Raw genomic sequence first — 25,509 nt, 5'->3', positions numbered from 1 at the left:
TGGGGCCGTAAATCCTTCCCTATCTTCTCTTGCCTGGACTTTTGCAGTAGGCTCCTGCTTCGAAGCTCAGCCTCCAATCTGTCTTTCCCAAGCCTCGTACTATTTCAACCAGTAAAGTTGATCATTTATTCTTCTGCTCAGAACCCTTCAGTGACTCCCACTGCCAGTAACATCAAGTCCATAGTCCTTCGTTTGAGCCCCGTCTGTTTTACTAATCTTACTTCCAGTCTTTCTTTCCCACGTACTTAGGCTTAAGCCATATGAACAGCTTGTGGTTCCTAAGTATCACATGCATATTCATGACTCTAACTTGGCACTTGCAGCTCTTATAGCTTGGAATGCCTTTCTCTATCAAGTCTTACCTTTTCTTAATCAAAGTCTCTTCTTCTAGGAAAATTTCTTAGACCCTTTCTTCTCCTTTTTCTTCACAAGCAGATGTTGTTTCCATTCTTTGTGACATTAGTACAAAGCCCTTTTTATTTATTTATTTTTTTACCCTATTATTTACATCTTTCATTAGTGGGGTACATTTGTTGATTACCAATACTGAAGCATTGTTAACAACTAAATCCACAGTTTACATTAGTGTTCACTCTTTAGTCAGTTCAGTTCAGTCACTCAGTCGTGTCTGATTCTTTGCGACCCCACAGACTGCAGCACGCCAGGCCTCCCTGTCCATCACCAACACCAAGCTTGCCCAAACTCATGTCCATCGAGTCAATGATGCCATCCAACCATCTCATCCTCTGTCATCCCCTTCTTCTCCTGCCTTCAGTCTTTCCCAGCAGCAGGGTCTTTTCCAATGAGTCAGCTCTTCACATCTGGTGGACAAAGTATTGGAGATTCAGCTTCAGCATCAGTCCTTCCGATGAGTATTCAGGACTGATTTCCTTTAGGATGGACTGGTTGGATCTCCTTGCAGTCCATCAGTCCTTCCGATGAGTATTCAGGACTGATTTCCTTTAGGATGGACTGGTTGGACCTCCTTGCAGTCCAATTGACTCTCAAGACTCTTCTCCAACACCACTTTTCAAAAGCATCGATTCTTTGGCGCTCAGCTTTCTTTATAGTACAAAACCCTTTTTAAAGTGGGGAGGATGCACCAGTGGTTCAAGACCATCCACTGGAACGTGGGACAACGTTAGAATTTATATTCCCTTTGCTCTTAAAAATATGAAATAAGCATTACCAACGTTTAGTATACTGATTGACACTGGCATCCTCATTTGTTCGGTTTGTCACGTATGGGAAATGGGATATATCCAGAGAGAACTGGGGGGTTCCTATCATAAGAAGGTGACAGTGGTGCTCTCAGGTATTCATTTGATTGTATAGCATGACAATATAACAGTTTACTGTGCCCAGTTTAGTAGATTTATGGTTTATGTTAGTGTTAACTAAGCCAGCCCTCATGTAATGGACAGTGGTTTAAAAGATTTGTGGGGGAAAAAAACCCAGCAACAACGTGGGTTGAAAATAACATGAATAATGTAAACATAAATAACATGAAATTGGCAGAAATTTATGTAAGTATAACCATTGATGGAGCATCTGATTTGATTGGATAGAGACAATACATACTCTTGAATAAGGTTACAGAGGACACCACACATGAGACGTATTCACTCCAAATGATTAAAAACGCAATACTGCCACAAAGATTGAACGAAAACTTGCACAAAGTGCTACAGGATGTCACTAGTTTGATATAAAAATGAGACCTTTAAATCAAAGCCAAAACTATTGGAATATTTTTTAATGAGATAGGAACTGACCATGAAAATCTTTTATACTACACAGTCTCACCACTTCTAATCTCACTGCAAAATATTTAAAAGATTTGTCTTTTACAAAGTCAAGAGTTCACAACTGGTTGATCTGTTTGTGTGTTAATGGCTGTCAGAGAGTTGCTACATAACAGATAATTTAAAAATTAGAAAAACAGTTAATTTGATCCTTCAAGCTGGAGGTCATGCTTTAGCAGTAAAGTAGAAAATAAGTCCTAAAAGAAAAAAGCTTCTCTGGAGAGAATGTTTTTGAATTTGAGGTTTATAACTGTTTCAATTAGTTTTTTTGTGGCTGAAAATAATGTATGCCACTCTGTGATATTACGATATAATAATTATATGTTTGGTCTTCATTCCCTTTCTGGGCACAAGACCTTCTAAAACACTTTTAGTTTCTTGTGTGATAGGGAAATCTTTTCCTAAAATATTTGGTCTTCGTCTCCAGTTCTAAGACCTTTGGAATCTCCAGAGTGATAAGAGAGTCTAATAAGATGACTTTACATCCCAAGAGAATTGTCGAGTATGGAAAACCCACACATTTGGTGCCAGAAGTAGAAATAGAATGTAATAGACTCCTAAAATGTCTCATGTCTGCACACTAACACAGTTTAAAATACAGTTTCCTACAAGTGAAGAGTTTCAATGGTTTTTGAACCTATTCGTTCAAAATATAAAACATGACACTGTCCAAATAGTTTGCAAAAACACTGATGTTAGGAAAGATAGCAATTCCCAAGCCTAACTGTAACAAAAACTTTTGTATATTTTGATAGATGAGATTGAAAAATATATGTTTTGGGGACTCCTCTGGTGGCCCAGTGTCTAAAACTCCACACTCCCAATGCAGGGGGTCTGTGTTCGATCCCTTGTCAGGGAACTAGATCCCACATGCTGCTTCTAAAGATCCCAAGTGTCACAATAAAGACCCAGCACAGCCAAATAAATACTTAATTTGAAAAACAAGAAAAAAAAGGTGTGTGTTGAGCTCCAGGGAGTACAGTCCATGTTGCAATTCTCTTTGGAGCTATGTGTCTTTGCAAACTCTTTGTCAGCTATAGTAAATGTTAAAGTAAACTCAGTGTAGACTGGACCTTTAAATCACACAAATAATAAAGTGCTATTAATCATGTTATTCTTTCTAAAATATCCTTTGTTAATTTTTAATTAGAGCAAAAAGTTTTTTTTGTATTATTAACAAATATAATTGTAAAGTATTATTTTTAATAGAAATTTATTTATTTTAATTGGAGGCAAATTACTTTACAATATTGTATTGGTTTTGACATACATTGACATGAATCTGCCACGGGTGTACATGTGTTCTCCATCCTGAACCCCCCTCCCACCTCCCTCCCCATCCCATCCCTCTGGGTCATCCCAGTGCACCAGCCCTGAGCACTTTCTCACATGCATCGAACCTGGACTGGCAATTCATTTCACATATGATATTATACATGTTTCAATGCCATTTTCCCAAATCATCCCACCCTCGCCCTCTCCCACAGAGTCCAAAAGACTGTTCTATACATCTGTGTCTCTTTTGCTGTCTTGCATACAGGGTTATCATTACCATCTTTCTAAATTCCATATATATGCGTTATTATACTGTATTGGTGTTTTTCTTTCTGGCTTACTTCACTCTATAATAGGCTTTAGTTTCATCCACCTCATTAGAACTGATTCAAATGTATTCTTTTTAATGGCTGAGTAATACTCCATTGTGTATATGTACCACAGCTTTCTTATCCATTCATCTGCTGATGGACATCTAGGTTGCTTCCATGTCCTGGCTATTATAAACAGTGCTGCAATGAACATTGGGGTACACGTGTCTCTTTCCCTTCTGGTTTCCTCAGTGTGTATGCCCAGCAGTGGGATTGCTTGATCATAAGGCAGTTCTATTTCCAGTTTTTTAAGGAATCTCCACATTGTTCTCCATAGTGGCTGTACTAGTTTGCATTCCCACCAACAGTGTAAGAGGGTTCCCTTTTCTCCACACCCTCTCCAGCATTTATTGCGTGTAGACTTTTGGATAGCAGCCATTCTGGCTGGCATGAAATGGTACCTCATCGTGGCTTTGATTTGCATTTCTCTGATAATGAGTGATGTTGAGCATCTTTTCATGTGTTTGTTAGCCATCTGTATGTCTTCTTTGGAGAAATGTCTATTTAGTTCTTTGGCCCATTTTTTGATTGAGTCATATATTTTTCTGGAATTGAGCTGTAGGAGTTGCTTGTATATTTTTGAGATTAATTCTTTGTCAGTTGCTTCATTTGCTATTATTTTCTCCCATTCTGAAGGCTATCTTTTCACCTTGCTTCTGGTTTCCTTTGTTGTGCAGAAGCTTTTAAGTTTAATTAGGTCCCATTTGTTTATTTTTTGCTTTTATTTCCGATATTCTGTGAGGTGGGTCATAGAGGATCCTGCTGTGATTTATGTCGGAGAGTGTTTTGCCTATGTTCTCCTCTAGAAGTTTTATAGTTTCTGGTCTTACGTTTAGATCTTTAATCCATTTTGAGTTTATTTTTGTGTATGGTGTTAAAAAGTGTTCTAGTTTCATTATTTTACAAGTGGTTGACCAGTTTTCCCAGCACCACTTGTTAAAGAGATTGTCTTTTCTCCATTGTATATTCTTGCCTCCTTTGTCAAAGATAAGGTGTCCATATGTGCGTGGATTTATCTCTAGGCTTTCTATTTTGTTCTATTGATCTATATTTCTGTCTTTGTGCAAATACCATACTGTCTTGATGACTGTGGCTTTGTAGTAGAGCCTGAAGTCAGGCAGGTTGATTCCTCCATTTCCATTCTTCTTTCTCAAGATTGCTTTGGCTATTCGAGGTTTTTTTGTATTCCATACAAATTGTGAAATTATTTGTTCTAGCTCTGTGAAAAATACCATTGGTAGCTTCATAGGGATTGCATTGAATCTATAGATTGCTTTGGGTAGTATACTCATTTTCACTATATTGATTCTTCCGATCCATGACTATGTTGATTCTTCCGATCCATGATAAAGTGTTTTAAGGTATTATATTTCATCTTTAGTTAGGCTGTTATTTCTATATTTGTATACTTAAGGGTGGATCTTCTCAATAAAACAAACAAACTAAACTGTTATTCATCGTGCACTGAGAGCCACTGACCTATAATAGACTCTGCTGTTATACATGTCATTCTTTACCGCAATCACGGGTTTCCACCTGTGCCTGCCTTCTTAGTGTTGTCTCCCTAAGGGCAGGGGCATTTCTTTGAACTGCCTCCTCCAGCATGATTTCAGGAATACAGTAGGTGTATGATAAACTTTTGTTAAGCAAATGGATAGATGCAATGTCTGTTCCTTCCCATTCATCTTTGAGACATCCATTTAGATAGTCCTCTGCCTTAAATGGAGAGATGATTGGCCCTCCATTTGCATGAGATGAAAGTCAAATTCTTACACATGTACCCCAGTGTTCATTACAGTACTCTGTCCAATGCACATAGAAGCCAGTACCATGGTACTGGCATTTGATAAAAGAAAAAAGCTATTTTCAGAGTCAGTCAGCAGGGAGAGAAGAGACGGGGCTCAATTCTGTCTCTTCCCAATCTCGGGTTGGGTCACACTTTCATGAGTTAGGTGAGGAGGGTTCATGTACAGAAGCACTGGCAGGCAGGTTTTGATTGGAGGGCTTTGAAACATGGCCATTTGTGGTAAGGTGTGCTAAGGGGGCTTCAGCATTGGGTCTTCCTGGACAATGGACCCTTCAACTCCGAAAGGGATCCCGTATTCAGGTCCTGTTCATGTCCTGGTCCTTTGGTTCCATGGCTGGTGTTGGGAGATGAGGATAGAAATTTTGGTTCCAGGTATTATTTGAGTACAAAATGTTCTCCTCTGCATATGCTTTGCCTGCATGACTTGCTGTTTTGTTCTACTGTCTTTGAAAAATAGCTCAGTAACTTGTTAGAAACAGGATACAGTCAATTTGGGCCTATTCTGGGGTTACATGAACAAATAAAATGTTTCTTAAGTGTAAAGTGCTTTCTATGAGACAGTAATTCAACTGGGAGTGTAGAACTGAGAAATAGTTAATGCTTCAAAGAGGAGACGATCTTTTGAGCTGAGCCTTTAAGGAATAGACCTTGATGCTTTGTCCCCCTTTGGCAAAATGGGGAGAAGGGAACAAAAAACTTCCCAGAATAAGGGCACACACTTGGTCACAATGCATAAGGGATTACCAGAAACTCAGGACAGCCTAGGGCCCCTGACTAGCAGAGCTGACTGAAATGCGTCCACTTCAGCAAATGTTGCTGAACACCTAAGAGATGCTGGTCACTTCCCTAGTGTGAGTGACTACATCAGGAACAAAAGAGCCAAAAGCCGCAGCCTTCATATTTATATTCTCATTACTAGTGAGAGATAGGGGTTTCCCTAGTGAGAAAACAAGATACTTATTTAAAATATGCAGTCTGTCGATAATAAGTGCCATGTGGAAAAATAAGGCAGGAAAGGGGGCCAGAGCGGGGCTTACCATGTTCATAGATAGGCCAGAGAAGGCCGTCCTGAGAAGCTGACTTTGGAGTAGCCCTTAGGGATAGTAGCCTATTTCCAGTCTTTTGCCTCTGTAAACATGCCTTTTATATTTTAAGTTTTATCTGTGTAGTAAGTACTTTTTTTTTCTTTTCTTTTTGGTGGGATTTTCAAGCTCCTCAGACAAACCTTGAATACATAGCAATAATACTGAAACTCAGGTGAGAGAACAGGACAAATGAACCATACCTTCACTTTCATCTTGAAACAATAGTTTTGCCCAGGAGACGGGAGAACTTACCAGTCCCAAAATGACTTAAGCCGCTCATATCTTTAAAAGGTGCAGTGGTTGAAATGCCCACTAGTACCCAGTCAGAAAAGGCTGTGCACACTACCTCCTCAGCATCGCTTGGGAGTATCCACAGTGATTATCCTGACACAGTTCATAAAGCAGTGAAAAAAAACTGTTGCCATTTATGCCCACTCATTTATTTAATTTGGAGTTCAAGAAGTGTGCTAGATACAGGAAGAGAAAAAGCAGCCAGAGGCTGAGCTGGCTGTGTACAGTCAGCTGTCCTCCACCCACCCTGGTGTCTGGACAGCAGCTCCTTTTTGCTGTTTCCCTAATGGTGTCATACACATGTTTGTATTAGAACAACTGGGTATGTTAAGGAGTAGCATTCAAAATCTCCATCACATTTTAAGAAAAAAATGTAAAATGACAAAGAAATATGCTAGAGGACTGCCCTGTCCTGTGCTCTCTAATTCCTCAGAGGTATTAATGTTTATTCCTTTTCCTCTGCCATAAAAATTACACTGGAAAATGGGCTGGGGTTAAATAGACTCTTTAGTTTTTGTTGCTAATGCAGAGTTCCAAAGAATAGCAAGGAGAGATAAGAAAGCCTTCCTCAGTGATCAGTGCAAAGAAATAGAGGAAAACAATAGAATGGGAAAGACCTCTTCAAGAAAATTAGAGATACCAAGGAAACATTTCATGCAAATATGGGCTCAATAAAGGACAGAAATGGTATGGACCTAACAAAAGCAGAAGATATTAAGAAGAGGTGGCATACACAGAACTGTACAAAAAAGATCTTCACAACCCAGATAATCATGATGGTGTGATCACTCACCTAGAGCCAGACATCCTGGAATGTAGAGGAGGTGATGGAATTCCACTTGAGCTATTACAGATCCTAAAAGATGATGCTGTGAAAGTGCTGTATGCAGATCAGATCAGATCAGATCAGTCGCTCAGTCATGTCCGACTCTTTGTGACCCCATGAATCGCAGCACGCCAGGCCTCCCTGTCCATCACCAACTCCCGGAATTCACTCAGACTCACGTCCATCGAGTCAGTGATGCCATCCAGCCATCTCATCCTCTGTCGTCCCCTTCTCCTCCTGCCCTCAATCCCTCCCAGCATCAGAGTCTTTTCCAATGAGTCAACTCTTCACATGAGGTGGCCAAAGTACTGGAGTTTCAGCTTTAGCATCATTCCTTCCAAAGAAATCCCAGGGCTGATCTCCTTCCGAATGGACTGGTTGGATCTCCTTGCAGTCCAAGGGACTCTCAAGAGTCTTCTCCAACACCACAGTTCAAAAGCATCAATTCTTCGGCACTCAGCTTTCTTCCCAGTCCAACTCTCACATCCATACATGACCACAGGAAAAACTGTAGCCTTCACTAGACGAACGTTTGTTGGCAAAGTAATGTCTCTTCTTTTGAATATGCTATCTAGGTTGGTCATAACTTTCTTTCTAAGGAGTAAGCGTCTTTTAATTTCATGGCTGCAGTCACCATCTGTAGTGATTTTGGAGTCCAGAAAAATAAAGTCTGACACTGTTTCCACTGTTTCCCCATCTATTTCCCATGAAGTGGTGGGACCGGATGCCATGATCTTTGTTTTCTGAATGTTGAGCTTTAAGCCAACTTTTTCACTCTCCACTTTCACTTTCATCAAGAGGCTTTTGAGTTCCTCTTCAATATGCCAGCAAATCTGGAAAACTCAGCAGTGGCCACAGGACTGGAAAAGGTCAGTTTTCATTCCAATCCCAAAGAAAGGCAATGCCAAAGAATGCTCAAACTACCACACAGTTGCACTCCTCTCACACGCTAGTAAAGTAATGCTCAAAATTCTCCAAGTGAGGTTTCAAAAATACGTGAACCGTGAACCTGCAGATGTTCAAGCTGGATCTAGAAAAAGCAGAGGAACCAGAGATCAAATTGCCAATATCTGCTAGATCATCGAAAGAGCAAAAGAGTTCCGGAAAAACATCTATTTGTTTTATTGGCTATGCCAAAGACTTTGACTATGTGGATCACAATAAACTGTGGAAAATTCTTCAAGAGATGGGAATACCAGACCACCTGACCTGCCTCTTGAGAAATCTTTATGCAGGTCAGGAAGCAACAGTTAGAACTGTACGTGGAACAACAGACTGGTTCCAAATCGGGAAAGAAGTATGTCAATGCTGTATATTGTCACCCAGCTTATTTAACTTATACAGAGTACATCATGAGAAATGCTGGGCTGGATGAAGCACAAGCTGTAATCAAGATTGCTGGGAGAAATATCAGTAACCTCAGATATGCAGATGATACCACCCTTATGGCAGAAAGTGAAGAAGAACTAAAGAGCCTCTTGATGAAAGTGAAAGAGGAAAGTGAAAAAGTTGGCTTAAAGCTCAACATTCAGAAAACAAAGATCATGGAATCCGGTCCCATCACTTCATGGCAAATAGATGGGGAAACAGTGGAAACCGTCACTGACTTTATTTTTTGTCGCTCCAAAATCACTGCAGATGGTGACTGCAGCCATGAAGTTAAAAGGTGCTTGCTCCTTGGAAGTAAAATTATGACCAACCTAGACAGCATGTTAAAAAGCAGAGACATTACTTTGCTGACAAAGGTCCATCTAGTTAAGGCTGTGGTTTTTCCAGTAGTTGTGTATGGATGTGAGAGTTGGACTATAAAGAAATCTGAGTGCCAAAGAATTAATGCTTTTGAACTGTGGTGCTGGAGAAGACTCTTGCGAGTCCCTTGGACTGCAAGGAGATCCAGCCAGTCTATCCTAACGGAAATCAGTCCTGAATATTCACTGAAGGACTGATGCTGAAGCTGAAACTCCAATACTTTGGCCACCTGATGCAAAGAAGTGACTCATTTGGAAAGACCCTGATTCTGGGAAAGATAGAAGGCCGGAGGAGAAGGGGAAGACAGAGGATGAGATGGTTGGATGGCATCACCAACTTGATGGACATGAGTGTGAGTAAACTCCGGAAATTGGTGGTGGACAGGGAGGCCTGACATGCTGTAGTCAATGCAATTGCAAAGAGTTGGACACAACTGAGTGACTGAACTGAACTGAAAAACAATATATATTCTTTTTCTTATGATGCTGTGGACTTCCCAGCTGCCTCAGCTGGTAAAGGAACCTGCCTCCCAATGCAAGAGACGTAAGAGCCGCAAGTTCAATCCCTGATTTAGGAAGATTGCCTGGAGGAGGGTGTGGAAACCCACTCTAGTATTCTTGCATGGAAAATTCCATGGACATAGGAACCTAGTGGGCTACAGTCCATGGGGTCACAAAGAGTCGGACACGAATCAGGCACCTACTCTATGATGCAGTAGTGTCTTCCTTTAAGAAAATCTATCATGAAAACTTAATAAAAGAAGTGCATTACAGAAAACTTGAGCGTAGATTTCCTGTAAGCAAAAGACTTCTCAAAATAGGATGCTTATTTACATACTGTTTTCTTTTTAACTCAAGTGGTTCAAGTGTGATGAATGAGCCAGGCATTGGGAATTGTTTTAAGTTGATTAATAACCAGAAATTAGGATAAAATAATTCATGGATTATAGTATATCAAATAATATTATGATGTATACAAAATGCAGGTTACGTAGTAAATCTTAGGCAAGAAACATTACACTAAAGATGGATTTTGATTTATTAACCAAAAGAGGCATGCCTGACCAGTTCTATGGAGAGCTGGTGGACTTACGCTTTCTCTGACTTAAATGGTTGAAGCCTGTTTATTGTTTGTCTCAGTGGTCACAAATATTTATTTTAATTTTATCTTGAATTGCCTGTCGTAAATTATGTTTTGATATTTAATTTCATGCAGGATCCAGTTTATACTGTGCCAAAGGTGGTACACCATTAGTATGGTAAAAATAAGTTCACTTAAATATATTAGGAATTTAAGCTCAGCAAAGGAAAGAATCTGTACTTTCACAGGGACTTATCCTTCTTATCTAAAGCAGTGCCCATTAGTAGATATTCAATAAATATTTATTGAACGAACAATTATCTCATGTCCTGATATGAAAATGTATTCGCTTAATTTTTTAATTTTTTTACTCATTCAGTTTTGTACCAGTATTTTAGTCTGCATTTCATTCTTTTCCTTTTAAAAAACTGATCAGAATATACATTGTTTAATGTCAGGGGAAATGATAAATAAGGAACCTGCATACTGCTTTTCTTTTTTTGTTTCTAGAAAAGAGAAAATGAAGTTCCTACAAAGAAACTAGGTCATTTTGAGTACCCTAAAATTTCCCAAGCCAGTAAGCTCGTTTTCAGAGTAAAGACAAAAGATCCCATTTTAAATATTTGTAGTATATTTATTTTAAAAAAGACTAGACAACTTACAAAACATTCAGATTTTGTTAAAGGTTTGACTATCAGCATGACTTTGAATATTGGAGGAATTTCTTTTTAAATAAGTGTTAATATATTGCTGGGAGACGTGGTAAGGAAGGTATGTAGAGTTTGAAAACTATTAATATTTTGAAAATTTTAGCTTCCATCAAATGACTGTTTTGCAGTGGCTGTTTTCTACCTGTTGTCCCCAGAAAAGCCTACCTCTGAGACCAAAGTGCTGAACCACAGTCGACTCCCTTCCATAAATATTATCCCCCAATGTCTTCCCTCCTTTTCTGGTTTGTTAGGAGTTTATGCATCTGGACGTATTAGTGATGAGTGTTTGATGACTAAATACATTATTTGTCCTCCAAAACAACTATTTTAAGAGCTGGAGCCTTTTCAGTCACTTTGGCAGAAATAATATTTTTTTTATCTTATGAAAAGGACTTTTCCCTCACAGCATTCAAAACACATTTAATAATATTTCTTTCTCACTCTTGCTTTTTAACTTTTTACTCTACTATGTTTCCTCAAATGTTCTATTTTAATTCCCCTCTGTAGAGGTGAATAACTTTGGGTTTCAGGAGTTTAATTGATTTGCTGTCCACCTGAAACTATCACAACATTGTTAATTGGCTATACTCCAATACAACACAAAAAGTTAAAACAGAAAATATATACTTGTGCATGAAAAAAATAATAGTACTTTTTAAAAAGAGTTTAAGTGATTTAAAAACAAGAAAGTTGAAGTAATTGATAAAACTAGGAGGACTATTTATTAATAGACCAGTGCTGGTTTTTAACCAACCCTGCAATAATCACAGCTAATTTGTATCTTCTTTTTTTTTTGGATTGTGTGGCAACACTGCTTGTGATTATTTCTGTTTGAGGGCTCAGGGAAGTTTCTTTCCCAACTTAGCAAAATAAATTTGTCTTTTGTAGGCAAGGCAGGAAGGAAGTGTGCAGAGAGCCCAGAATGTTTGTAAACATTAATTCTCAAATTTGTCTGCATCCCCTTTGTCTAAGTTACCACTCTCTTCTTTTATTAATGATAATTATTATTAGTACTTCTTATCTTTATTTCATTACTTGTTTTAAAATAAACCTTGTAGAAATTATAGTCTTGATAATGCCATGACTTTTTCACTTAAAATATCTATCAACAGCATTTACTTCTCAGACAGTAATTTTATGCTTATATCTAATTTTTTAAAATTACCATTTTATTCAATTTTCATAATCATCCCACTTCTTAAAATATTGAGGAAATATTTGTAAAGTGCCTCCTGTGAATCATATTCTATCTTTCTTTCTTCATGCTGGGTTTATAATAATGAGTGGACTATTACTTTAGCCATCTCTATTTTAATGAACTGCAAAGTTAGATAAGATTTTTATTAGCTATTTGAAACTCCTATGTGTCTTTTTTCTTCTTTCACCCTTGTTAACTATTATTATTTTTCTAAAATACAGCTAACCATAAGCCAATTTAAATACAACTTACTAAAATATCATCCTCAAAATAGACATTGCTATTTTGAGATCTTGTGCTCCTCAATAAATTAGAATTTATTAGCTTAATGTACCTTTATTAGCAAAGTCACAGGAATGGATTGTGCTTGCTCTCCAGTGGCCAATTTGCTGTCCTTATTTTGATAAAAACTTGGTCTTTATTCAATTTAATTACTTTTATTGCATCTGGAATCATTTAAAATTACTATTGAAGCATTAATAACTCCAACTTAAAAAAATTTTAAAGTCACAGAGTTAAAATAAGACTAGAGTTTAGCACCATGTTTCTTTGAGTAGCCTCTTTATCAACACAGGCTGTAACTGATGGACAACTTTAGTCTGTAAAATAGTAAGTGAGAACAATTGGTGCTAACATAAATGTCAGCAATTAGCTGAACATTCTAATTAATTCCTCAAGCATTGCTGGTAACTGTTATGTCCTGGAGAGATGTCTCTTTATTAAACTGTAGGCTAAGAAACTGTTACTAAGATGTGTTTTCTTTTCCCCAGTATTGTTGAAATTTTGACTCTACTTCAGCTTTTATGAGCTTATATTTCAAATCTGTTCTTGAGAGGAACAAATCATAATAGAATTGAAACTGTAGCAAATAAAATATTCTCTTAGGGTCATTGATTATTTGTGTAGAGAATTACTATGATGCTCCTAAAACCAAAGCAATGATTTTAGTCAAATATTTTCTGAAAAAGGATCATTTTAAGAGTCAATTTATATGCTATTCTATCATGACTTCCCTGGTAGCTCAGCTGGTAAAGAATCCGCCTGCAATGCAGGAGACTGGGTTTGATCCTTGGGTTGGGGAAATCCCCTGGAGAAGGGAAAGGCTACCCACTCCAGTATTCTGGCCTGGAGAATCCCATGGACTATACAGTCAAAAAGAGTTGGACACGACTGAGCAACTCTCACTGTCATATGCTACTTGTGACAGTAGTCATCATTTACTGAGTTGAAGTTTATAATATTGTAAGATACCTTGAAAAACAAGCTTTTAAAAAATATATACTTATGCACTTTTGGTTGCAGTGGTTCTTCTCTGCTGCGCTTGGGCTACCCTTGGTTGCGGTCTGTGGGCTTCTCACTGCAGCGGCTTCCCTTGTTGCGGAGCACGGGCTGTAGGTGTACTGGCTTCAGTCATTGCAGTGTGTGGGCTCAGTGGCTGTAACTCACAGGTTGTAAAGCACGAGCTCAGAAGTTATGACACCCAAGCCTAGCTGCTCCGCGGCATGTGGAATCTTCCCGGACCACGGGTTAAACCTGTGTCCACTGTATTAGCAGGCGGATTCTAATCCACTGGGCCACCAGGGAAGTTCAAGCCTTTTTTGTTGTTGTAATAAGTGCTATGCAGAAGTTAGTGAGTTATTTTCTACTCTTATATAATAAGGGACTGACATATAAACCAACCTGTTTTTTTAATTGAATATCATTTCACATACATGTAAGACAAAGGACTGACAATAAGAATGGAACAAAACCACTTTTTCCCTTTAAGTTGCTCTTTCTCATTGCCTACTCCACTGAAAGCCATGTTTCCCATTTGTGTTTATCCTTATTCCTTGTCCCTTTTAGGAATCATCTGATTTGTGCTTGTTCCCTCAAACCTATGTGTTTTATTTCTAGCACAAGTCTTTTGAGAAATCTAATTTGCCAAATTGTATGCTATCGGAATTAACGTGTTATAGAACAATTTCATTTGCCTTTTTAAAATTGTAATTCACCTTGAATTTCCTGTCCTTAATCTGCTATGAAGCACCATAATTATTAAAGTAATGGTTGAATTTCCTTTCTACTGATAATGATACAAGAGTTCCTTTTTCCATTTCGGTGCTGGGAGGTGTCATGTTGTTGCCCATTAAATATGTGACAGCTGAGGTGAGAAATTCACTATATTGCTATAAAAATCTGTGTGAACACATCTCTTTCTTTTCCTCACCCACCCTTCTGTATTGCCAGAATACGAACAGTGAATTTGTGATATTAATTAAACTCTGTTATTTGTTTAAAACCCAAAAATGGACTTTATTTTTTTTAGCAGAAGATAGAAAAAGTGTAAGCCCAGGAATACAAAAAATGGATATATGACGCTTGTGTTTTATTCTGATCAAATGTCATTTTATTGCTTTACTAACTGTAACATTTTGGGCAAGAAGATTCATAGGTGATGTGAACTTCATATCTTATCATGTGTGGAGTTGGATAACATCTAGGTAGCACACTGTTAATACTTTTGAAAATCCTGATCTAAAGGAAAGTCAGGTAGATAGTAGTAGGTAGACTTAAGAAAGTAAAATGAATTGCCCTAATCCTAGCAGAAATGTTCACAATCCCATGTTTGCTGGAGTGAGGTAAAATGGTCTTGCCTGATGGCAGGTTGGGCCATGAAGTATAATTCACAGACTCACTTTAATCAGGAACATCAGCATGCCAATCATCACCAAACTCACCATCAATTATTTGTAAATAATGTAAATATTGTATAGGTAATGCAAATATTTATTTTTAACTTCTCCTTTTCACCTTCAGGAGGTGATTTTAAAGAGTAAAATGGTCATCGGGAAATTACTGGGAAAAGGAGAAGTAAAGAGCCTGGATAATTTGTAAACTTGGAGTAATTCCCAAACCTTTATAACTTATATCGACATCTACAAAATACTGTTGCTGCGTGGAATTTCATTTGCTTTTTTATTCGTCTTAGGAGAAGCTGGATGATGAACTAAAGGAAGAAAAAGAGAAATGTTCTCATGTTTTATTCGAGATCAAATGTCTTTTTATTTCTTTACTAACTATAAAATCTGTTGGTTTAACTTTAGGGACACCACAGTCCAAACACTTACTCTTCAGCCTTCTGTTAAAGATGGACTTATTGTATATGAAGACTCACCTTTGGTTAGTAATGCAATTATATGAATATTCTCAACTGTGTTCTTTGAATGATAGTTATATTTCAGCCTTTGAGAGGAAGAAATATCCCATTGATGACAATATGTTTCAGTCTTAACTAGAAAACACTCGTTCATATGTCATTTGGAGAGTGGATATTTAAATGCAAATTACTGGGAAAATAACATGTTTTCTTACTCTATTCCTCTCTCCAGAGAGAGATTTAGGGAATGATAGAAATCTTCTAATGATAACTTTTCCATTCCAGAACTTTCAAAAAAGAAAAAAGTTTGCTGTTGTTTTCAGATGTGCAGACTTTGAAATTAGATAATGCTTCTGGAATGTTTTTTAAAATGATTTTAATGAGTAAAATATTGACCCAGCATTTTGGACAGCTGGGAAGATCATTCCTTAGCTTCTCATATAAGAGCCACCCCCGGCCAAAAAAAAATCCTGTTCTGCCAGGCATGTGTTTCTGTGTAGATAACTGCTCTCCAGCAATGGCACAGAGAAGCCATCCTGAGGACTCTGTGGTCTAGACCCGGTGATGGGCGTCTTCAGGACCTCCTGTCTGAGTTCTTCCAGACTGGACTCGACTTTCTCTGAACAGAGATGTGAAGGCTGGAGTTGGGAGTAGAAGCTACATGTTTTCTCTCTCTTTTTTAAAATTCGGGTTATTTTTACCTTAAAGTTAAAAAGAAAAATTCTTATTCATATTTTTAGAATATGAAATAAGATATTTGTGGTAGAGAGGATCACCTATTTCTCAATTTCTTAAAAATTACTTGCCAAAACCATGTAATGAGAAAAGTTTATGATATGTTCCATTTTATGTTATGAGCTATTTCTTACTATTTAAAAAAATAATCTCTGGGTTTACATTGAAGTTCATTGAGTATCTCCTATCCATTCTTTTTAAATGTTTTAAAGAGTTTTTCCTAGCTTTTTTCCTATCTTTTCATAATGTGACCAGTCATCTAATTTACTCAGTCATCCAAGACCTAGAACTCTCTTATTTTTCCTTTCACCTCTTCCCATCTAATTAGTTGCCAAGGCTGTAGAATATACCTCTGAATATTTCTTCAGATAATATAATGCTTTTTATTTCCATTTTTACCCATGCCCTCTTCCCTAAAATCAGATCCTCACATGACTTTTTTACCAAGTTGTTATGATATTCCCCCCTCTAGTCTATTCTGCATATTTCTGCAAGATTAAAGGCACTGACTTGTAGCTTTAAACTTGTTATCATATCTGAACTCATAAATCTTTAATTCATCCTGCTATTTAATGAGACAAAGCACATATTTTTTGGTTTGGCAGTCAACTTTTTATTAGTCGAGACCTGATCTACACTTTCAGATCCTTTTCTGTCTTTTCTTACATTTAACCTCTGCATCAGCCAAAATAGACTGTTCATATTCACTCTTCCCTCAGTAGGGTGCAGATTTCTTGAGTCTGACCATTGATTCTCTTTGTCTTGACTACCCAGTTCTCCAGATCTCTTAAAACTGTGCACTCTTTTAAGGCTACCACAAGTGCAATGTTCTGATATCCAGTACTGATGATCACAGTCATTCCTGTTTGCCCCCACAGCCCTTTAACTTCTCTATTTGATATGTCAATACTTGTTTTAATTCTCCCCTTCCTGAGGGTGTGAAATGTGAACATTGCCGACATAGGGCTAATTAGGATGCTGCAAGAAAATAAAGTGATTACTGCAGAGTTAGCAATTCAGTAACTATGAGAAGCTTTTAGTGGAGATCCATAAATACTGTTTCCAGCTCTGCTACAGACATTTTTTGTGATTTTATATTTATAGCTTGCAGAAAACCAGCTATTACAAATCCAAAGCAATGAGTGATGGAATTGTTAAAACGTTTGCTTTCTTTTCTTGTTTGTTTGTTTGTTTTGTTTACAATAAATGTTCTGTCTTCAAAGGTTAAAGCAGTAAAATTGGGTCATGTTCTGGTAGTAGATGAGGCAGACAAGGCTCCAACAAATGTCACCTGTATTTTAAAAACTCTGGTAGAAAATGGAGAAATGATTCTAGCAGATGGACGACGCATTGTTGCAAGTGAGTATAAAAAAGCAACTTTTCTTTCAATGTGCAATTTTAACATCTGTTGTATCAGATCACACGCTTAGCTGGCTGCTTATCTACAAATAACAAGCATAAATTCAGTCTAAGTCAGGTTGTCTGTATTGATAATTAATAATAAAAATCAATATGTCTGAATCTAGCTTCGTCAGTTTCACTTTCTAGTAGCCGGAGAGTGTCTTTGAAAATTTCAATAGTAGCTTTAGGACAAATCAGCTTCATATTTTTTCTACTCTGAAAATACAAACATATAATCCCTTTTATACTTATGTCTGAGCAACTGATCTGATCTGATCTGATACTTATGTCTCAATTATTTGTGTACAATTTATTTTCTTTCATTATTATGTGGAATTTTTAAAGCTCTACCATGTTTTTGTTACTTATAATGTTAAAATCAATGTTATTATTAGCTCAGTATAATTAGAAAAAAACCGCTGGGCATTTAATATCAGTTTTATATATATGTGTGTGTGTGTGTGTGTGTATACATATATATTACACACACACACACACACACACACAATACACACTTGCCTCAGAAAGAAGTTACTCTCTTTGGAGTACCTTCTTTTTATTTTTGTGGTTGTTAGGGGAAAGGTAGATAGATAAATCTTATAAGTCTGTTTAACCCATAGGAAAAACTTGTCTAGTGCAATGTGAGAACATTTTCTAGTTTTTAATTTTTGTGTCATGAAAAGACTTGAAGATCTTTAACTAGCCACTGAAATATAGTCAATAGCAAGGTAGCCAAACAAATTGAGACTAATGACTGAAATCGTCAATATTCAAAAGGTATGTACAGAAGACTCTATAAAAATGTACAAGTCTGTCGCCACAGATGTTTCTTCTTGGACATTGTCATTGCAAGACTGCTGCATCTCAACCTAGGAAACTTAGCACTAATAAAAGTATTCTGAGACGGCAGTTTCACAATGAGTATAGGAAAAACTGAGAATTTGAATTAAACAGCCTGATAACCATCTTTTAGAAAATCATTCAGACTCTCAAGATTTGAATGCTGCCTGCCCTTTTTAGAGGCATCATAAGGACAGTGAAATAGAAAGCAAGAAAGAACTACTGGAACAAACTTGTGCTTAAACAGAGACAATCTCCAAGCAAAGGAGTCATCATCATAATTTTTAAATTCAAATTTGATTGCAAATGACATTTTAAACACAAGAGCAGCTGAAGCTCTTTTGAACTTAGTTTCAGAAAGCATCACTTCCATGCCCATGTTTTTCATTTTCTTAACTTTTTAAAAGTTGCGTGTTTTATTGCCATTTTTATGTTAGTTAACTAATTAAATTTTTCATGTGATGACATACCTTGTTATTTACCACTACTAAAATAAATGGAGATCAAATGTTAAAACTAATGGTGGTATTAGTACATGAATATATGGCACATTGAAAGGATACTTTTTGTTTTCAGAAAGAAGTATGAGCGTAACTTCTTACAGACTCACCTCAATAAAACTCCAAGTACTTCGCATCTGTGAAAAGAAGAGAAGCGAAACACAAAGGAGAAAAGGAAAGATGTACCCATTTGAATGCAGAGTTCCAGAGAATAGCAAGGAGAGATGGGAAAGCCTTCCTCAGTGATCAGTGCAAAGAAATAGAGGAAAACAACAGAATGGGAAAGACTAGGGATCTCTTTTAGAAAATTAAAGATACAAAGGGAACTTTTCATGCAAAGATGGGCTCAATAAAGGACAGAAATGGTACGGACCTAACAAAAGCAGAAGATATTAAAAAGAGGTGGCAAGAATACACAGAAGAACTATACAGAAAAGATCTTCATGACCCAGATAATCACGATGGTATGATCACTCACCTAGAGCCAGACATCCTGGAATGTGAAGTCAAGTGGGCCTTAGGAAGCATCACTACAAACAAAGCTAGTGGAGGTGATGGAATTCCAGTTGAGCTATTTCAAATCCTAAAAGACGATGCTGTGAAAGTACTGCACTCAATATGCCAGCAAATCTGGAAACCTCAGCAGTGGCCACAGGACTGGAAAAGGTCAGTTTTCATTCCAATCCCAAAGAAAGGCAATGCCAAAGAATGCTCAAACTACCATACAATTGCACTCATCTCACACGCTAGTAAAGTAATGCTCAAAATTTTCCAAGCCAGGCTTCATCAGTATGTGAACCATGAACTTCCAGATGTTCAAGCTGGTTTTAGAAAAGGCAGAGGAACCAGAGATCAAATTGCCAATATCTGTTGGATCATCGAAAAACCAAGAGAGTTCCAGAAAAACATCTATTTCTGCTTTATTGACTATGCCAAAGCCTTTGACTGTATGGATCACAATAAACTGTGGAAAATTCTGAAAGAGATGGGCATACCAGACCACCTGACCTGCCTCTTGAGAAATCTGTATGCAGGTCAAGAAGCAACATGGAACATGAAACAACATGGAAGCAACATAGAACTGGACATGGAACAACACACTGGTTCCAAATCGGGAAAGGAGTACGTCAAAGCTATATATTGTCACCCTGCTTATTTAACTTACATGCAGAGTACATCATGAGAAATGCTGGTCTGGATGAAGCACATCAAGATTGCTGGGAGAAATATCAATAACCTCAGATATGCAGATGACTCCACCCTTATGGCAGAAAGCGAAGAAGAAATAAAGAGCCTCTTGATGAAAGTAAAAGAGGAGAGTGAAAAAGTTGGCTTAAAGCTCAACATTCAGAAAACTAACATCATGGCATCTGGTCCCATCATTTCATGGCAAATAGAGAAACAGTGGAGACAGTGACAAACTTTATTTTGGGGGGCACTGTGGTGTTGGAGAAGACTCTTGAGAGTCCCTTGGACTGCAAGGAGATCCAATCAGTCCATTCTGAAGGATATCAGCCCTGGGTGTTCTTTGTTCAGCTAAAGCTGAAACTCCAGTACTTTGACCACCTCATGTGAAGAGTTGACTCATTGGAAAAGATTCTGATGCTGGGAGGGATTGGGGGCAAGAGGAGAAGGGGACGACAGAGAATGACATGGCTGGATGGTGTCACCGACTTGATGGACATGAGTTTGGGTGAATTCCAGGAGATGGTGATGGACAGGGAGGCCTGGCGTGCTGTGATTCATGGGGTCTCAAAGAGTCGGACACGACTGAGCGACTGAACTGAACTGAACTGAAAATCACTGCAGATCGTGACTGCAGCCATGAAATTAAAAGGAGCTTGCTCCTTGGGAGAAAAGTTTTTACCAACCTAGACAGCATATTGAAACGCAAAGACATTACTTTGCCAACAAAGTTCCATCTAGTCAAAGCTATGGATTTCCCAGTACTCATGTATGGATATGAGAGTTGGACTATAAAGAAAGCTGAGCGCCGAAGAACGATGCTTTTGAACTGTGGTGTTGGAGAAGACTCTTGAGAGTCCCTTGGACTGCAAGAAGATCCAACCAGTCCATCCTAAAGGAAATCAGTCCTAAATATTCATTGGAAGGACTGATGTTGAAGCTGAAACTCCAGTACTTTAGCTACCTGATGCGAAGAACTGACTCATTTGAAAAGACCCTGATGCTCAGAATGATTGAAGGAGGGAGGAGAAGGGGACGACAGAGGATGAGATGGTTGGATGGCATCACTGACTCAGTTGATGATGGACAGGGAGGCCTGGCGTACTGCAATTCATGGGGTCGCAAAGAGACATGACTGAGCGACTGAACTGAACTTTACTTCACATCTATCATTTTTTAGAGATGAACAGCCTTAAAGCCTAAGATTTAAATTAACCCAAATAACAGGTGTTCTGTCTTAAAATACCGATAATAAAGTTTTTGCTACCTTAAATTTTTCTTTGGACTAGCAGTTCAATCTTAAATGTACATCAGCCAGTAGTATATAATATTTACTTCCTTTAGTACCTTAAACATTTGCACAAAGACAGCTCCAGTCAACTTGAAATTACATATTTTAAGAACTTTGATAGAATCCCTCGAGTGGAAATAAATCAACTTTTCTCTAATGAATTGACTTGATGTTCAAGACTTTCTCCTATGTAGTTAATCCTTTCAGGGTGGGTAATCTAAATAGGACTTAATCCTTAGCTACAAAATAGCAGGCTTTATGCAAAGGGATGCAGTTGCTGATTTGATTAAAAAAAAAAAAAAACTGAAGGATGTTTAGATTATCCTTTGAGTATCCTTTGGCTTATCCGTTGTTATAGATTCTTATTTGTATTTTAAATGAATGATAGGATCTCAAGCCAAGTTTAAGCACCATAAGACAACATTTAGACAAGTTTGGTTTTTAGATGTGCCTTTAATTTACATAAAAATGCAAGTTCCTGTATAATTTAGTATGCATTTTATCAGTATTCTCTTCTAAGCAAACTTTCTCAAAGATGTTTTTGTTTTCTTCAACCCAGTTATTACAACCAGATTTCTTAGAGTTGTTTTACAACCCTATAGTCATAAAACTATATGACTGCTTGTGTGATTTTAAAGGCTATAACTTGATACTCTTAAGAATTACTGAGTATCAATAAAGAATAAATTGAAATTTTTTTTTCAGATGCTGCACTAGTCAATGGAAGAGAAAATGTTGTAGTGATTCATCCTGATTTTAGAATGATTGTTCTGGCCAACAGACCTGGATTTCCTTTCCTAGGCAATGATTTCTTCGGTACCTTAGGTAAAAACAATAATTATAGTAATAACCAAAACAATAACAATAACAATAATGATGTCATCTTAGTAACAGTGCTATATTGGCTGTCACTGAATGCTCCTGACTAAATGCTCCCACGTGCTATCATCATCACAACTATTTTATGAGAGTATTTTTATCCCCATTTTAGAGGAGAAGAATGTCTGATATTCGGAGAGATTATTTTTCTAGGGTCACTCAGATAATAAGTGTTAGAACTTGGCTTCATATCTAAGACTATAGATAGTCTTAGAGTAGAACACAAATTCAGAAAGGGTTTTTAGTGTTTGCTTTTCATCACATCACCCTAACTATGGAAAAGTTTGAGGCCAGCTCTGGGGAGACTGATTCACATTGATTGGAGAGGTCCAGGGATAAACTGAATCATCAGGAACCTTCAAGAAGAACTTCTCTTCTCTGTGACAAGTAGCTAATTCTGAATACTGGGCATTCCATATTCAATGTGAAGCAGGCTCAGTCTCCTAGTAGGATTTTTGATCTGGCGACTCCATATCAAGGAATTTATCCAAGGAAATTCCCTGTGCAATAATTTAAGTACAAGGATAGGCAATCTAGCATTGTTTATAGTTGCAAAACTAAAAGGAAACAACCCAAATGTATACCGCAATGGGACTAAATGAAGAAGTTCTATTATATCCACTCAGTAGATTACCATGCAATTGCTTAAAAAAAGGCAGAGCATGAGTTTACCGGTGCTGACACCAAAGGACAAAAAGAGTCCTAGAAATGTATTAAGCGAAACAGTAAGAACAGTCTGTGCAGTAGCCTGCCAGGTGAATTAATAGAAGATAAAAGGCAAGAGGGGTGCGTGCACACGAATATGCGTGACATGCATGGAATGTCCTCAGGTGAGACTCCTGCATCCTCTAACCTCACTGGCCTTGCTTCTGCCCTGCTCTGTGCTGCTCTCCCATCACTTACCCTCTTCCAGCCTCCCTGCCCCGCTACCCCGTCTCTGAACACGCCAGCCATGCTCGCCCCAGGGTCTTTGCAGTAGTTGGACCTGCCGTGCCCTTCCCCCACACACCTGCATCTGCCTAGTTGTCACCTTCTCAGGGAGGCCAGCCTGTCTGGCGTCCCCAACCATCACCGTTTCTCAAGTACTATACTGCACTTTTCTTTTTTCCTTGAAATGTACAGTTTCTGACATTGGTAATTATTGTTTATTTCCTCCCTACGCCAGAATCTGAACTCCATGAGAACAGGGGTTTGTGTGTTTTTGATCACTGAGATCTATAAAGTACATAGAGTATTACTTGGCATATAGAAGGGATTTAATCATTATTCGATAAATGAACAAATAAGGGGTCAATTATAGCTTTATATTAGTGCTGCATTTGCTTTTCAGCAAAAAAAGGCCAAAGCTGTTTTTCATGTTTGTATTTGAATGAGTTTAGCCTATGAGATACAAGCTTGAAGCTTTCATGGTTGCATTCTATTCAGTTGCTTTCATGAATATATGATAACAATAAAAGAATGATCTGAGTCATTTCTGAGTCCAAGTAAGTTCTAAATATCCTTGCTTTCTAAAATGAGCATAGTGAATAATGCGAATCTATTTACTCTAACTTCCTTTGGTCCCTGTCCTTTGGATTATAAATCAGAATTATGTGAACTTTTATCTGAGAAATTTCTCTCTCTCGAGCATAGATTGTATTTTTCTAATATATTCTCAGTTGTCTAAATTATGAGTGAAATATTTTGTTTCCAATTCCTTTTCCTTGATTTTTATTTTGATATTATCTCTGCACATTTACTTTTTTGAAACCAACTTATAAAGTATATTATAGCAATGTGAACAAGATGTAAATTGTTTAGAGAGTGATAATACTAATTTCCCCATTTTTAGTATACATAAAAAGTCGTGCATATGTGTATATAATTTCTGAAGATATTTACCATGTGTTATAAAGTTAAAAATGCAGTCTCAGAACCACATGAGTATTTTCCAATTAATGGAAAAAGACTAAATTATCAAAACTATATATGTTTGTATGTATGCATTTAAAATGGAGTGGGACATGGCAACCCACTCCAGTATTCTTGCCTGGAGAATCACATGGACAGAGGAGCCTGGCGGTCTACAGTCCATGGGGTCATTAAGAGTCAGACATGACTGAGTGATTTATTTATATATATATATATGCATTTAAAAATACTAGCAGGACCAATATTATAAAGCAATCATCAATCAATTAAAAATAAATACTAAATACTGACATGAAAAATATGAAAAAATGAATACACTGAACTGTTAACCCTGGGTGCCTGTGGGGGAAGGAGTGGGATTGGCAGAAGCTCACAGGGACTTCTCTTTCTGTTCTTTGTACTCAAATATCTACCAGTGAGATTATGTCCAAGTATCGTATAATTTTTAACAGAAATAAATCTATGTAGAATAAACCACACATCACTCAGGCTCATTTCCTTTTGCTTTAGTCATTTGCTTTTTTCTGTATACCTATTGTTGGACAGGCTTTCTACACAGTTTTACACATTTAAAAATAGAAGTGCTTTGGTGAGCAACCCATGGCTCTTTAATTGATCATTTCGTATTTGCTATGTCCTTATAAGGGGTTAGTTGCATACTGAGTGTGAATCTATTTTTATTCCTCATAGGTGATATTTTTAGCTGCCATGCAGTGGATAATCCCAAACCCTACTCGGAACTCAGGATGCTCAGGCAGTACGGCCCAAATGTGCCCGAGCCCATCCTTCAGAAGCTTGTCGCTGCCTTTGGAGAGCTGAGGAATTTAGCTGACCAGGGTATTATTAACTACCCTTATTCTACCAGAGAAGTTGTCAACATAGTCAAGCATTTGCAGGTATGGCACCTGCCTGTACGTAAAAGTTTAAAAGAAGTCATCAGTCTTGTTTTAGATTTTTTTTTTTTTTTTTTTTTGCCTAATTTATACCAAGTCTTTCCATTTCTCTTTAATACTGATTCAGGTGATATAGTATGAAATGTCTGTAATCCAAATGAACATTTGCTGTTTAATCTCTGGATTGACTTTGACAAGGTTCTGTGCCATGGCTATTACCAAGGAGCCAGGAAATTTGGTGGGGGTTTTCTGAGGGGTGTGGGAAGACAGGAGAGTGAGACAGAAGGGAAGCTTTACTACTATTTGACTTTATACAACAAGCATATATAGTCTCTGAGTGAAAATATTTTCATTTTGAAAATGAAAGACTTGAAGATAAAAAACTGACTGGAAACTAGTAGTATTGATTACATGCCTGTAAATACTGTGAGAAGGTTTTGTTGGATAGAGTAAGTGGACAAGAGAATGAAATTCCTTATAGCCATCCACGATGCATAGGTCACCTTGGAGGGCTTCCCTAATAGCTCAGTTGGTAAAG

General features: G+C 37.6%; 1 protein-coding gene across 3 annotated transcripts in view; it reads left to right on the top strand.

Annotated features, from left to right (window-relative positions):
* Positions 1–25,509, top strand: part of VWA8 (von Willebrand factor A domain containing 8) — a 390,356-nt gene that overhangs the window by 174,581 nt on the left and 190,266 nt on the right. For all 3 annotated transcript variants that reach the window (XR_015137814.1, XM_086328813.1, XM_086328812.1), the window contains 4 exons: positions 15,284–15,359; positions 17,295–17,430; positions 21,994–22,113; positions 24,769–24,974. Coding sequence is in view for 2 of the 3 variants with exons in the window: in XM_086328813.1 (XP_086184939.1) it covers positions 15,284–15,359; positions 17,295–17,430; positions 21,994–22,113; positions 24,769–24,974 (538 nt within the window). In the remaining variant the exon portion in view is untranslated. The remainder of the gene's footprint in view (positions 1–15,283; positions 15,360–17,294; positions 17,431–21,993; positions 22,114–24,768; positions 24,975–25,509) is intronic.

This window comes from Bos grunniens, chromosome 12, assembly GCF_055505025.1.
Source record: "Bos grunniens cultivar Pamir isolate PY7600 chromosome 12, Bosgru_T2T1.0, whole genome shotgun sequence".
Taxonomy (NCBI): Eukaryota; Metazoa; Chordata; class Mammalia; order Artiodactyla; family Bovidae; genus Bos; species Bos grunniens.
This window is presented reverse-complemented; position numbering and strand designations above follow the sequence as displayed.